The sequence below is a fragment of the Bicyclus anynana genome, chromosome 16 (assembly GCF_947172395.1).
Source record: "Bicyclus anynana chromosome 16, ilBicAnyn1.1, whole genome shotgun sequence".
Classification (NCBI taxonomy): domain Eukaryota; kingdom Metazoa; phylum Arthropoda; class Insecta; order Lepidoptera; family Nymphalidae; genus Bicyclus; species Bicyclus anynana.
Genome location: NC_069098.1, coordinates 5,110,658 through 5,127,245, shown reverse-complemented (window position 1 = coordinate 5,127,245; position 16,588 = coordinate 5,110,658). Strand labels below are relative to the sequence as shown.

The 16,588-nt window shown below is 36.2% G+C and overlaps 1 protein-coding gene across 3 annotated transcripts in view; it reads left to right on the top strand.

Annotated features, from left to right (window-relative positions):
• LOC112052502 (G-protein coupled receptor moody) overlaps window positions 1-14,839 on the top strand; it is a 71,149-nt gene extending 56,310 nt beyond the window's left edge. Inside the window, exons 5-9 of one of the 3 annotated variants that reach the window (XM_024091608.2) lie at window positions 857-984; window positions 5,861-6,014; window positions 7,393-7,619; window positions 11,171-11,314; window positions 12,965-14,839. In XM_024091608.2, the coding sequence (XP_023947376.2) occupies window positions 857-984; window positions 5,861-6,014; window positions 7,393-7,619; window positions 11,171-11,314; window positions 12,965-13,200 (889 nt within the window). In that variant the 3' untranslated portion in view covers window positions 13,201-14,839. Of the gene's footprint in view, window positions 1-856; window positions 985-5,860; window positions 6,015-7,392; window positions 7,620-11,170; window positions 11,397-12,962 lie in introns of all 3 variants that reach the window. The other 2 variants (XM_024091609.2, XM_024091611.2) reach the window with 2 other exon arrangements.
• Window positions 14,840-16,588: the final 1,749 nt, after the last annotated feature.

Below are 16,588 nucleotides of genomic sequence, written 5' to 3'. Positions count from 1 at the left end.
AGATGGTCTGACGACATCAATGGCTCGTCCATACGGCGAACGGAGCGGTCGCTCCAGGCGCCAAATCCTAGAGGGCGCCAAAAGGGTAAAGAAAAATAAAAAAAAATTCTTTCTTTTCGATTGTCTATATTAGGTTAGGCTACGAACTTTTCAAATGTCCCTAGTATAATGATAGGAGCAAACAGGAGAGGCGCCATAATTGGATCTCGCTCCATTCTAAAATTTACTTCGTGCCAGCGCTGCTGATAGATCAAGAGGTGCTTCCTTTGATCCTCTATCGAATGATACTCGTATAAGTGCAAAATGCCAATTTTTGGACTTCCGCGGTGTTAGAACTTAAGCAACGATATCCCAAATTAAACTGCCTCGTAGGTTCAGTGTTTAGCATGTGGCTTCGAATTATAAGGTCCTAAGTTCGATGCCTGGTCAGGCTGTAATACTAAGCCTTTCTTTCTTCTATGAAATTTTCAAATAAAACCAGTGTCATCGGCAAAGAAGGTTCTTTGGGTATACATACGTGGGTTAGAAAGATCATTTAAGAAGATATGATTTTGGAGAGAAATTGGTTGTGATATACCCCTGTACTACGTAGCACATTGATCCGTCGGCCATTGAAAATAGTTCTATGAGGATGAACCAAATCCAGAACATTATATACGTTTATTTTGTAAAAAAAACGATATTATATGTTATATACTAATATTATCAAAAGGTAAAATTTGTGGTGTTGTAGGGAATCTCTGGATCTACTGAACCGATTTTGAAAATTCTTTTACCATTAGAAAGCTACGTTAGTTGTAAGTGTCACAGGCCTATGTTTATAAAAATGGAGGTAATTTTATTTTTTGATTTCCAGGTACATAATGATAGCCCACCACAGCTGGTACGCGAGGGTATACCGCAAGTACAACATAGCGCTCATGATCGTGTTCTCGTGGATGTTCTCGTACGGGATGCAGATACCGACGCTCATTGGAGTCTGGGGTACGTAGCTTGGCTAGTCTTAACTCGCTGACTCCTCAGCAACATCATATTCAGCGTCATCATCATCATAATCGTCCTCGTCATCATAATTGTCATCGTCATCATCATAAACATCATAATCGTCATCGTCATTGTCATCGTCATCATCATTATAATCCTCATCGTCATCATCATCATTATCATAATCGTCATCGTCATCGTCATCGTCATCTTCATAGTCATGGTCATGGTCATGGTCATGGTCATCGTTATGGTCATCGTCATCATAATCATCATCGTCATCGTCATCATCATCATAATCGTCATCGTCATCATTATCGTCATCATCATCATCATCGTCATCGTCATCATCATCGTCATCATCATCATAATCGTCATCGATATCTACATCGTCATCGTTATCATCAACATAATCGTCATCGACATCGTCATCGTCATCGTTATCATTAACATAATCTTCATCGACATCGACATCGACATCGTCATCGTCTTCATCATCATAAACCGCCAGTTGCCAAAGTCTAGCGGTCCCCCGCAACTCACTTAATGTCCTCAGTCCACTTAGTGAGGATCCACCAACACTACGTTTTCCGGTGTGGTGTTGCCACACTAGGGGTCCCAACGTCCATCGACACTTTGGACTATAAGCCCTGTCTATTGCCACATTAGTTTCGCGATTCGCGACTTATGTCAGTGACTTCGGTTCTCTTCATTTTAGATACGATCACACAGAGAAACTCGCTTTCCAGTGACGACGCGACCGTGTTTAGTGACCCTGCGGAACCCTACTTTCAATATTAAATACAAACTATTAACAATGGGATGATGACTAGGTTTAAATATATTTTAATTTTTATGATACATTCGGGTAATTAAGATCAATGTTAACTAACTTATACCTGCATAAAAACTAATATTGTCTGGATATTTGCAAAATAAATAAGATAAAAATCTTTTATCGTAACTAGATGAAAATTCATACAGTTTTAGCTTCCTTACATTAAATGTGACATTTTGTAATAGATGAGCTATAAACATAAACGTACAAAAACGAAGAAATTAGTAATTTTGTCTGAACGCCCATACAAATCTAACGATCATTATGACCTACGACGTCATTAAATCGTACCATTTTGTATGGGGCATTTTTCAGGGATCTGTGGCACCACCGCAAATTCCTGAAGCTCCAAAGTAAGATCGCAGATACCCTGTTACTTTTACAAAATTGCTTTACTATTAGCATACTCATTCATTTATTTACAATTTAAAAAACAGCCAAAGAAAAATGTATAGGGATGACCTATACATTTTTCTAGACGTCATGATGAATCTAATGAGCTACCTCATATGTATTTTTATTCGCGGTATCACACCATTTTGAAGATAATGATCGTTTCGGAATCTACTTATATGGTGTACAATAAAACCACAATCGTTTTTAAGACCACACGAAAGACATCGTTATACCACTGCTGAAATGTGGAATATTTACCCGGTACCCGTTATATTCTGGATATTCAGTCTAGCTCAATAAAAAGTAACGATAGTATGCAACGACATCGAATTTCCACTCCTAACTGAATGGAGTTTAAAAAAGCAAAACCTTTTAAAAATCAATAAACACGTATCCAACGCTATAAAAATGATAAAAGGGAGCGTTAAATTTAAACAGGCAACACTAAAGATAAACCCTAAGTACACGTTTAGTTTTATCAAACATAAAACCCGTTTTACATTAACTTACGATTACAAATGTCTAAATCACCTGGAGCGTGCTAATAATTATAGAGCAGCATGAAATTAGTGTAATAACAGAAGAGTTCACTAAAGAACGTATTAATTTTAATGGTCTAGTCTTTATTTGCATTTGCATAGGTCAATAAAACATCTCAGACAGATGGCGCTAGAGGTACCATGATTTGGAACGTCCTAAAACTGAAGCAATTGCTCTTTGGAATGATTTTCAAAAGACTTGGACTATTCGCTAAGCTTTTAAAATTATACTTGAAATATATTCGAAAACCTTATCCCACATGGATGGAAGGTGTTTCATTTTCTCTTCTAGTTTCGGTTATAATCGAACTTTAAGATGTAATTAATATAAAACTATACTAATATTATTAAGAGGTAATGTGTAGGTAGCAATTTCTCGATTTTGATTATTCATTTACTTTATTTTTAAAGCTACGTTATTTGTAAGCGTCATAGGCAATATTTTATCCCCGTAACTATCTCACGGAACGGGAAGTACGCGGCAATAACCGCAGGTTATCGGCTAATTTGATTTAAAACAAGTTTCTAATCATTCGGATCTTTTACTATATGCTCAGGATCTGTACATAAGTGTAAACTTTCCAACTAACCGTCAAACAAATGAAATCCCAAATATAAATCCGAGAGATTACTATTCAAAAATTAATTCGGATTGATACGTGATACGTGCCCCTAATATTGAACAGAAGAATTAAATTGGTAATCTTCTAATACTCATATATGCCAGGATAACTCTGAAGCTTTGTACGCAGTATTTATTTGAATTTTAAATCCTTTGTCGAAAGCCCTTTAAAGTTAGTTAATGTTGGATACCCTAAATAGAATACCTAGACTAGGGCCTATTAAACGAAGACAGCTATTAAGAACCTTAAATTACCTTTGTATTCCTTGGAGATACATAAATTTACATTTCATCTTATATCCATCTGTTAAGAAACTCAATGGAATTGTTTGGCCTTGCTTGTACGAGACTTTTACTGATAGAACGAGCCTGCAACACCCAGACCTTCGTCTTTCCATAGGTAAGCAAACTAATGAACTACGGAAACCAGCCTTCGGACCGTAGTGGCTTGGCGAGGTTTCAAGAATCTAGACCACTCGAATAGTCCAAGTATATAAAGCGTGATTTATTCATAATTCTGCTTCTACTTTTCGCCTTTCGGCATAATATCCCCAATCACAATTCCCTTAGCTTCGTGGCAACCCTTCGAAAAACACTATGTAAAATCAAACTTGAGGGCATTCGAGACAGTGGTGTTGGAAAGTCTATGCAAGAGGCCTATGTTTAGCAGTCGTCCATTGGCTGATAATGATGAATTTGAAAGTGGGCCCTTGGAACCTACTAACTCCCTAACGTACCACAAGCCAAATTCCATAGTTGCCTACCGTAGTTATTTATGGTAAAACCAACATAAGCTTACAAACTTTCATCCTTTCTAAAGTTAGAAACATAGTTCGAAGAGCCGATGGACGTTGGCGTCCCCGCACTAGTAATCGCTGCGTTGGTCGACCCTCACCAGGTGGACTGACGACATCAAGCGAGTCGCAGGGATTCGCTGGATGCTTGTGATGTTTCGAAGTCCCTACAAAAGGCCTATGTTCTGGCAGTGGACGTCCATCGGCTGATATGATGATGATTAATGATGAAATTAGGAAGGTCTGACTATGACTTGCTTTCAGTCCATGTAATTATAGTCGTGGAATCAGCATTCGCAGGGTATCAACCTGACATTGTCGTATTAACAATAGTACCTATCTAGATACGTGTACCGCTAGATGTAATTTAAATTAGTAACAATAAAGACATTGTCAAGAACAACAATTTAAGAGTCAGTACGATATGGATAAAATTCGAAGCGCAAACGAGACGCCGAATTATGACTTTCACGTGAGTGAAAAGCACGGACCGATTGACGCGCGACGCAAATTTAATGACGTGAGCGCCAAAACCATTTTTACCTAATTGCAAGTAAATTAAACAACATAACGAAAAACAAAATGGCCATGTTCAAGATATATACCTAATTTTCTATACAAAACAAAAATTTAAGAAAATAAGTTTGCTTTTCCTGAGATTGAAAGCAAAATGTGAGCAAAACATGTATTTTTCAAAAAAATAAACTATCGAGAAAAGTTTTACAAATTGTGTATTTTGTATAGTCATAACGAAGCTAACACTTTGAAATATCATTTACCCAAATATCAGGCTCCTAACTTTACCAGAATCTCAGATTTAGAACCATTTGTAACCACCAAATTACATATTGCACACTCTTAAGCATAAAACATCTTGAGAATTTATTAAATGACTTTAATTACTCGAATTACATTGCCTGAAATTGTCGAAACAAAACCCTATAATAAATTATTATGATAGCAAAGGTACGATAATTACTTGCGTGTTTAAATATGCCAACATAAAACCCCCAATTGCAATTTATGGGGCCCATTTACGAATAAACAACCCCATTGTTCTCCTGTGGATTGAGATCACGATGTCCTTGTCCTGGATTCGATACCTGGGACTGGAATCCAGGACTTAGTCTTTAGTCTTAGCACACCAACCCGTTAGGCTATTAAAATGAGCAGATAATGATGACAAATATGTATAAACCGAAAAAACCAAATATGGTCCGCTTGCTGCTTAATTAATGCAGGTTTTATGTTGCTTATCTATTGGTTTTTTTACCGAATACACTTCGGTGAGTGTGAAGGAACTTCACCATCTTGTTCCTCCTTCCCCATTCTACCACAGAACAGCAAGCCGCAGCGAACGATGGCATCCTTACGTTGTAAATATTCAGGCAACTCGTACTAAACGTTTTACATCCACATTTCTTATTCGCACAGCAACAATTTGGGATGCCCTTCCAGCGTTTGTGTTTCCGGACTCTTACAATTTAAACACCTTCAAAGCAAGAACAAGAATGAAGCATCTTCTATGTAAGCGCGCACCCACCTAAACCGCATAACCGCTTTCCAAGCGCCAGCCTATCCTTTACAAAAAGAAGCAGATATTTAACTTGAACTTTCACTGAATATAAGGTATTTAACAGAAATATTTTTTTTATTATTAACAAATTTTCATGTTGTAATTTCACAGGTAAATTCGACTACGATCAAGAGCTAGGCACGTGTTCCATAGTGCCGGACGAAAACGGTCGTTCGGCGAAGACCGCTCTCTTCGTGATAGCCTTCATCGTTCCTGCGCTCCTGATCTTCATCTGCTACGCAAGAATATTCTGGGTTGTGCACAGGTAATTATATAATTATTTCAAATAAATACTTATCATTATTAATGTTAGTAGGAAAGAATATTAAAACTTATACTCGACATTAAAAAACAGGGAATAGAGAGTCTTCTCTATTCCCTGTTTTCTGATCTTTACTTGAGAATTCTGATCTTTACTTGAGTTATTTGTTTGGCATGCTCTACAGTCCATTCTACTGATTTTAAGGTGTGAAATGTCATTAGATTTGCTTGCCGTACTTACCTACCAGGAGCATGGATTGACAAACGTTTTATAAAAAAAAATGCTCTCGTTCTATCATCACATAATCAACATAAAAAATATGGCACAAGATGCATTTTACATTTAGTTACCTCCCATCCTCAATAAAATAATTCACAATAATTTTATTCAAGCAATTTTATTCAAGCAGGTAAGTTTCCATAACATGTTTATAACAAAAGTATAAAATACTTCCGCAAAACTCCTAAACGTTTGCCACGCCATCCGTAATGAAAATTGAAATACTTGGGTTCTACGAAACTTTGTAACATACCTCGTTACTTGAAGAGTCGTATGCCGAGAGCGTACCGGAAACTTGGTAATGTGCTTTTAATACACTTACTCTACCCATCTTCAATCATAAAACGATATGCTTAAGCATCTGAAACCTTAGGAATTTAGTTCAACTAATGAATGTTGAGTATTCGGGTTCTGAATGCGTGCTTCAAAATTAATGTTTTATGCCCTGAAGCGTGTTCCTTATCTTTATGGCAAGAACAAATAGGGGGTTGACATTTTTATACTATATTTAGGTTTTACGGGGCCATAAAATTGTATACCTTCGTATCTATGGGGGTCAGGCGACAAATGCTTATTTTGTGGTCAAATAAAAAAGGTCCATCTGGACATTGAAACATTTTTGGTACGTTTTATTAGGATACTTTTACGAGACCGTCTAACAGGCACGGTGATCCTTTGACTTTTAATTTTGGAGGTGTATGTACTTACCTTTATTAAAGTTATATAGCGTTACATTTCTACCCACATTTCTTGCAAGCACTTGTCTAAAAATACTATTTAAAAATATTGTGTTCTTTCCTGGCTTCGGTCAGGTAAGAACATAGTATTTCCTCGACCTCAAGGCCTGAAGGGAGGTTCATGTATTTGACCTTTTGTTATTCGTATATGTACCTATATCTGTCTTAAAGATGCTCTGGTTATAATAAGTCGGAAACCTATGACACTTACCAATAAAATGGCTTTCTCTGATGTAGAGAATTTTCAAAATCGCTTCAGTAAATCCAGAGATTCCTACAACACCACAAAATTTAGCTCTCTATAATATCAGTATAGATCAGTACTAGTATAGATGAAGACGTATTATGTATTTATTTATTTACAGTTCGGAGCAAAGAATGCGTGAACACCAACGCTCCCAACACAACATCCCCGGGACCCTCAACAATGGCAGTGACAAGCGTTCAACGATTAAGGATACGAGAGAAACCAAAGCACGTCGTAACGAGTGGAGGATAACGAAGATGGTCCTGGCAATCTTCCTCTCATTCCTTGTCTGCTATCTTCCCATCACTATCGCAAAAGTCGCTGATAGTCACGTACATTATCCTGGTAAGTTATCTGTTAAATATTTGTAAAGTCATTTAAAGTAGGTACCTAACCCCGAATCGATGAGCCGATTTGGAAACGTTTTTTTTTTATTAACAGCTGAAGAAACTAAGGGTTAAAGTGGAGATCAACAATCGAATATTTTAAAACTGTAAGTTACATAGTAAGTTAGTGAAATTTCAAAAAGTTATGGAAGGCCGTAGATGAACTATTTACTACATTATCAAAAAAATCAATTAAATTGTCCTCATTTTATATTTTTGGCAATTCCTCTAATGCTGATATGTCACGAGGACTATAAGAAGGAGGATAATAATTTTCTTTACTCCAGCTAACATATTTAAATACCATTTGAATTTTTCGGTTATCATGGAAGGAATTTTGCGGCATAAAATTTCCTAATCATGACTGAAAATTTTAAAAACTTGTAAAGAAACAGTTGCGTAATTAAACAGCGTATTTTTAATATTATTATTATTTGCTACCTTTTACATTTTGAGATTCAAATAACCCGCCGAAGCAATGTTAAAAATCCAATATACCTAGTCTAGTAAAGGCCAAGGCTTGATCAAAATTCAAATTGATCAAAACACCTACACAGGAGTATGCACGAGACAATAACTTCCGGTGCTGTAGGCACGCGTGTAGGTGTCACCCGAGGAAGCAAAATACCACTTTAATCCTATCTACTATTTATTTACGACTCGGAATCCTAATGTGAAAAATTTTAATAAAAAAATTCAACCGACTTCCAACTCAAAAAATGACTTTAACTAAAAAGCAAAAAATAACATCTTACCTATGTGCTACCTTCTGATCAGTTTGAAGGCGGTGCCAAGCCAGTGATGTTTTAATTAAATACGTTTAAACTACAAAATTTCTGTGGTTATTCCAGAAACAGCTTTAATTAAAACACGACACTGGCTTGGCACCGCCTTCAAACTGATCAGAAGGTAGCACATAGGTAAGATGTTATTTTTTGCTTTTTAGTTAAAGTCATTTTTTGAGTTGGAAGTCGGTTGAATTTTTTTATTAAAATTTTTATTTTTTTATTTTTAGTGTTAGCATACCCACTGCGTGTGTACAGTCACAACCTATCTAAGTGGAAAGTTCTTATCAATACAAAATTATCAAGTCCAAACACAAGGTAGCTACTGTGAGCCGTCGAGGAGTTCTCTTCACTGTGCTTCGTCTTCATCACCAGACCCTTAATACAGTCACAATCCTTCTAGGTGGAAAGTTCTCATCAATACAAATTTATCAAGTCCAAACACAAGGTAGCTACTGTGAACCGTCGAGGAGTTCTCTTCACTGTCCCTCGTCTTCATCACCAGACCCTTAATACAGTCACAATCCTTCTAGGTGGAAAGTTCTCATCAATACAAATTTATCAAGTCCAAACACAAGGTAGCTACTGTGAACCGTCGAGGAGTTCTCTTCACTGTCCCTCGTCTTCATCACCAGACCCTTAATACAGTCACAACCCATATAGGTGGAAAAAACTCATCAATACAAATTAATCAAACCCAAACAAAAGGTGACTGCTGTAAATCCTTGACGAGTTCTATCGTCTATGTTTCGGCTCCATCATCAGACCAACTCCAAACCTTCATAAAGTTGTAGTGGTTTAAAATACCTTATGGAAACACTAACAAACGTACTAGCCGTCTCTACAACTTTCGAAAGTTCTCCTCAATTTCTCCAGGATGCCATCATCAGATCCTGACATGAAAAAAATGGGACCACCCTGGAAGTATACCCTACAAAACAAAAAAAGAATTTTCAAAATATCGGTAAACTAGCGGACCAGAAAGACACAGTAGATATAACAAGCAGTATAATAACTCGGCCGTATTTTTGAAATAAATACCTACAGCCGCGCGGCACGTAAACATGTAATAGGGCTGCCCGCCTTCAGCATTTTAATTACATTTGCCAACTTTGTGTTTCCATTTAGTTTTGTTATTGTAAATATACTTTTTTTTAAATAAACAAATAAAATACTTTGTAAATTGTAGTAAAATAGGAAGTGATCAATAAAATGCGTGTTGTTTTTTGATTGGTAGATTTAAATAAGGCTGATACTAATCAATGATCTTGAAGGACCTTCATATATTTATTTTGGTGATGCCATCTAGGTATTACCACCACACTAGGTGATCAAATAATAAAAAATCGGTCAAGTGCGTGTCGGGCCACGCGCAGTGTAGGGTTCCGTAGATTATGTTAGCACTTTAATCCCTTATGTAATGCACAAAAATACCATTAACGATACTCCCACACTATAGAATAGACGATAAAAAATTGATCCTGACTTGGCATGTAGGGAAGGAACTACAAAAACAAATTGAGATTGACCGGGTTCGCTAGTAGTTTAATAAAAAAATCTGGATAGGTATATTAATATCAGCTGGCTCTTTACTCTTTTTATTCAAATACATTAAAGTATGAGCAACACAATAATGTTGTTAAATTCAAACAACTTCTTTACTTAACTTTTTTATTACATTAAAATACAGGTATACAAAACATACATGTCATAAGATTTAAATCTATGTATTACATAATAATCAAAGAAAACAACCTGATTAAAGAAGTTAATAAATAATTATTTAATAATATTATATTACCGTTTACGTGATTTACCTATTTACACAAAATCATTGAAGCATTTATTTATATATATATATATATATATATATATATTTTAAATTATGCCTTTAGAATACAAAATATTAATCAAACTTTATAAAAATAATAACTTTTTTCCTAGTCGTCATAATTAAACAATCCAATACACTGCGTTCGTCACCGCGGCACAGTCGCAACGGTCTTCACCCCACGATCACCCCACGTACGAGTTGCGTAGGTATAGCTCACGTTGCGACCTTTAGTATGAAGTCCACCTACTAGTTATACTGTGAGAAAGACGTTAGTTTTCTTCGGCGAAATTATAGTATCCACTGTAATTTGATCAAACTACAAATCAAAGTAAATCGGTATTAAACGAAACATGTTTTAACATTGAAAAGTTTCTTTAAATTTCAACTTTTAAAACTTATATTTTGGCCGCAAAAATTACTTTTTAGCCGTCTATGAGAATACTAGTAGAAGAAAATTAAACACTGATCGCAAACTTATTTATTCATTCCTCTCTTTCCTCAAATGATAATTCCTATTAATATATTTACTAAGACGAGGTACACCAATGACACCAATGACGGGGAACCGCTGGCTCAAGAGCCTTATGTCCAGCAATGGACGTACATCGGCTGATACTGATGATGATGAATATATCTAAATCTAATGCAGACAAACTTTCATACCCATCTGTTACGAACGGAACGACCAAAGCAACTGACGATGTCTTTACGGTCCCCTCTGTTTTCTACAACACGCCATAGTTTATCAAAACTCGATTACTCGACTTCCCACAACTAAAGCGCATTGTGAAAGACAGGAAAGCTTTTCGCATACTGATGGACTTCGTTAAGGGGATGACATTAAGAGATGATGATGATGAGGCTTTTTAATACTTATTCTCCTTATTTCAGTATTCCACATAGCCGGCTACCTCCTCCTGTACGCGAGCGCGTGCGTGAACCCGATCATCTACGTGATAATGAACGCGCAGTACCGCGCAGCATACGCCGCCGCCCTCTGCTGCCCGCTCTCGCGTCTGTCGGGCCTCACCAGCGGTGCGTATCCATCATCGCCCGCATGCCACATCAAGAAACCGGAGCGCACGTCTGCGTTCGCCTCCTATATCAGAACTTGAAGGTATCATTGCTTACTCTCCTGTTTCCTGCTTGGTGTGGCTTATTGTGAGTTGTGACTCAGTTAACATTTAGGAGCATCTGCGACATCGAACATTGATGCTTGTAAGATACTTGGTAAGTTTGCTTATATGATTGGTGTTCTGCTGTTTTTATGGCGATTTATATTTGATGGTGTATTTCCATTATTGCCCGCATGCCAAATCAAGAAATCTGAGCGCACGTCTGCGTTCGCCTCCTATATCATAACTTGAAGGTATTGAGTATATGAGTTGTACATCTAAAGGAATGTCGGAGTCCTCAAACGTTGATGCTTGTGTGGATTATATTAACAATCATCGTCAAATATTCTTGGTAGGTCCGTTAAATGCTTGGTGATGTGCTCTATTTTTGGAGTACCCGGAACGCAGGTCTAATACGTGCATCTCCTATATCAGAACTTAAAGGTAGCATTGCTTACTCTCCTGTTACCTACTTGGTGTGGCTTGGGGTCACTTGTTTACATCTATATAAACGTCGGAATCTTTTTTGTAAGCATAATGATACATTATGCTTGGTGTTGTTCCACGTTTTTCATGTTACTTGCTTTTTTTAAGAACAGCGCGAAAGTTGAAAAGTCCTCTTACCAACGGTCCAAGTAAATCATCACCTGCAGAAAAAAAAACTGAAGCGCACGTTTTCGTTCGCCTCTTAACTTAAACTTTCATATCTGCTTGGTATCTTAACATTAGAATTTGAAGTTGTCGTTGGTATTTTGATTCTTGCTTGGTGTGGCTTGGTTATTATTACATTATATTTATGTATATATTATATATTGTGTTTCTTCAGTGATATCAGAACCTGAAGCTCTGTCATCATATCATGGTCATGATTTCGGTCTTTGTCTAACTCATTTTTGGTGTGGTTGTTTTAGGTGAATTTATTTTGCCGTTCGAATTCTATATTAAAACTTGTAGGCAATTAGTATAATAAATAAGGTTTCAATTTAAATACTCAGTTTTGAAATTCACTCAGTTATTGATAGTTTGTTTGATTTCGATTTTTATATGCATGGCTTATTTTTCTTTTAATTTATTCATTATCATCATTAATTACTATATTCAAAAATGTTATAGTTAGATACTATTTAGTTAATATTACCTTTAGAATTGGTGTTAGAGTGCGTTTAGTCGTCGACCCCGGTTGATAACACCTGATAGGTTGTGATCATTACGGTGCCAACCAACCAAATTTCGTCTACATATCGATCTCTCGTTTGCCTTTTCAAAAGATAAAAGAGAAAGTGATATTATGTTGACAAAAACTATAGCATTACCTCTTGGCGCGCATCTCATGCTAAGGGTCCTCTACCCCATATTCCTATACGTAGAGACAGTGTGGTTTAAGACTCAATTATCTAAAAGTAAAGTGGGTCTAATGTCTACTGTTTAAAGTACACTTTACTTTAAAGGAATTTGAGGCTTAAAGCCTACTCCATGTTTATAAGTAAGGTCGTTAGTGTGTAATTACTAAATAAATGTGCCGAAGATTATAATACGATACTTGAATAACTAGTTGCCCATTCTTTTAGAGAAATGGAACGAGCGTCACGGATACAGCTTCAGCAACACACGAACGGTGCTAAGCCAAGTGTCGCTGGCGGACTCCAGAGCAGACCCTCGGGGCTCCCTGCCTTCTCCAAGGTAGATTACCCCGGATCCAGGCCGAGTTCCAGCATGGGGCCAAGAACAGAGACAGTTACCAGCGGTTTGGGGTCAAGGGGCACCTTGATCAAGATGACAAGATTCGAAATTGACCAACGCTCTTAGCCTGTCGCTTTTTAGCTAGACGAACCAAAGATATTTTTTTTTTTTTATTTTTACTATAAGTACGCACTCCAGTTGTTGTCAGTGATTATTATCGGCAAAATTAATAATATTTGCAATGCTAAGAAAATAAGATTTTTAATTTACATTAATAAGTCGCTGGCACTAGTATTTACCGCTCTAATGACGTCATGTAGGGCATTAGTACGTTTTACCGTAGATGGAGTTCTCTGTCTACGTATTTTACTATCAATTTACAAATTCATAGAATTCAATTTGAAATGAATTTTTAAAATACATTTTTTTGTTTTATGGATTGAATTAAAAATTATTTCAGACATTTTTAGATTATTTCTCAAATAACGTAAAATACCCTCATAACAGCGTATCTTTGAAAAGTTTCAGAAAGTATTGATACATTCAGGAAGTAAGGAAAACTCAGTATTATACCAATCCGTCCAGCTAGAAAGCGACAAGCAAACTATAGCTTTATTAGCTTTGTATATAGTTAGTGGCTTATTTATGATTATTATATATTTAAATATAAGAGAAATATCAAATGTAATATAAAGACAAAGACATTTTATATTGTGCCTTATTGTATAATATGAAATTAAATATAAATTTTAGAAAGTTACCACCATTCAAACCACCTAAGACACATTCCAAAATGTAGTTTGTATTTGTATATTTGTACATTCCCCTACATTTGTATATTTTATTTGGCTGAATATTTTTAAGGTAACGACCAAAGATTTATTCGTATGAGTTCAATTGAGAGTATGAACGTTAAGTAAAAAGCTAGTAGATAATAGTCTGCAGATGTATCTTTTTATTTGCAATATTCCATCATTAGAATACTTCAAATTACATATTAGTCGAAATTTCATAGAAATTAAAAAGCACTGCCTACTCTGAAAACTCATTACGAGCCTGCCCCAGCACCTGTAGCTAAGTGGCACGTCGGTTCTCTTTCTACAATCGCTAACGCTTCGAAATCTATAAAAATGTAAAATATGGGAATGATATTTGCTGTCGGCAGGTCACGTGATCGAGTTATCGATCGGATCTGTCATTCCCATCCAATATTATAGTTTTCGAAGCGTTAGCGTTTGTAGAAAGAGAATCGATGTGCCACATGGCTACAGGCCCTGTACTGTAGAAAAGAAATACTAAGGTCATCCACCACGCTTCTACAGTTGAGGTTTTGAACATTTGAATTTATCTAATTATACCAGCAAATGTTATTACAGTTGAACTCTCTTTTTATCTGACACTATTTCTACTTATACATTTTTTTAAACCATTTACTAGGGATTTCATGATTTTTATGAAAAATACCTACCTGCCTTATGTATTTAAATTAAAGAAACAGTTAGGTATTAAATTCAATGAAATCGAATACATTACATAATAATGTAAGTACTCGTAGGTAGGTACCTACATTTGTAAATTAATTAAAATATTTTAAATTAAATGTATCATAAATACTGCAATGCCATAATATTTTTTAAGAAATCGAAATTAATTGACGGATATTACTGTATCTTCATATTTTATTTGTTTTTATCTATACTTAGCAATAAAATTACCGATTTGGATTGTTAATTTTCAATAAAATATACTATATACTTTTAAAGAACATCTTTGTTTTTTTTACCGACTATGTCGAAACCAAAAGGATGAACTTTTTTTGCAGTGTTTGTATGTAAGTAATTTCCTTAATTATTCATGCTTATTATAAGATGTTAAAGGCTTTTTAGCCGACTTCAACAAACGGAGTCGATTTTACTTTGACAAACCTCGATTTTCATAGATTACCTGAATTCAGATTTTTAATCCTTTTTATTTATCTAAATTCTAAGAGGTTTACAAAAATGATGCTCGGCAAACTGATTCAAAAGAAAAACTGAATGCGCTAAATAGTTTCAAGAACTAGGCACAAACATGCTCGTGTATCTAAATTCCCATCTACATAGAAAGGTAAGGGGAGGCGAGAGTGCGCGCAAGATAAGTCTACTCGTGACTGGTGGCGCTCTGGATGCCAGCTTTACCGCGATCTCTTTTACCCGCCTAGAGATAGATAGAGATAGACGACAAGATGGTGGCATTTGATTAGTTCTTGATTTTGGACACACGCAAACTTTTCGTGTGCGCACTCTAATGACATTCAACTACAAACTGCCAACTTCACCTCAACTCACACATGGAAATACTTACAAATCTAAAAACAACATTCCCTAGTTCCCACTAGCTCCGCTATCCCCATCGCAGCGGTTGTGGTAACAATGGGGCAAAAAATATCAAGCGGGTAGCCCGTTGGATGCAGGCAGCTCAAATCCGTGTCCTGCAGTGGACGCCCGTCGGACGTTAATCTTAACTGGTAGACTTCCGCGACTTCGTCCGCCCTTAGAACTCCTTAATTCGGTCCTTTCGCAGAATTCATTTTTAGTGGATATACATATTAACTATAAACCTCCCTGCCTCCCTTTCATTTTTCCACGATAGTACATAGTTTGACGGCCGCGTGGCGCAGTGGGTAGTGACCCTGCTTTCTGCATCCACGGCCGTGGGTTCAATTCCCACAACTGGAAAATATTTGTGTGATGAGCAAGGTTTTTTTCCAGTGTCTGTGTGTATTTATACATTATATAAGTATTTATATGTAGTTTATAAATGTATATGAATATTATAATATCAACTATCTTAGTACCCATAACAAAAGCTACTCTGTATGCTTACTTTGGGGCTAGATAATGATGTGTATTGTTTAAATACATTTATTTATTATTTAGTCAGAGTCATCTTCAGTTACGAAGCTACCTAAATCTGCTGACTGGGACTATAATTATCATTTTGAACAAAATTGATGTGTGAAATCAAGATGTTACCTAATAGGTAAGTAAATAACGAGAAGTTAAAAAGTACAGCTGTTCCAAGTCCCAGGCCCGACAACAATGCTGAGAGACGACTGATATAGGTACCAATTAAAACCACAGATTAATAGATACTACGTATACTACTACGTAGATACTACGACCTTCGTAAAATGATTAAAACCAATGTACATCATTGTACTCCTGGACCTGTCTCTTTCTCTGTGTTAATGCTAGGATGGCTAGCAAAAAGTAAATTAATATAATGGCTAGGATAATTTGTGGTGCTGCTTACTGCTTAACATTAATGCTTAGTTCGGACTACTTTAGTATTTTAGTCGAGTACGAACAGTTTTTGTATTTACCGCCCAAAAATCGTTCATATTCGACTAAAATACTGAACGTATAACGTACGTTAAGTAGAGTAGTAGACCGAACTAGGCAATACCGGGTAAAACTCTGCTGTATGAATGAAACAACTCTCGCGGCATCTATTGTAAATTGGCTGCACTTGC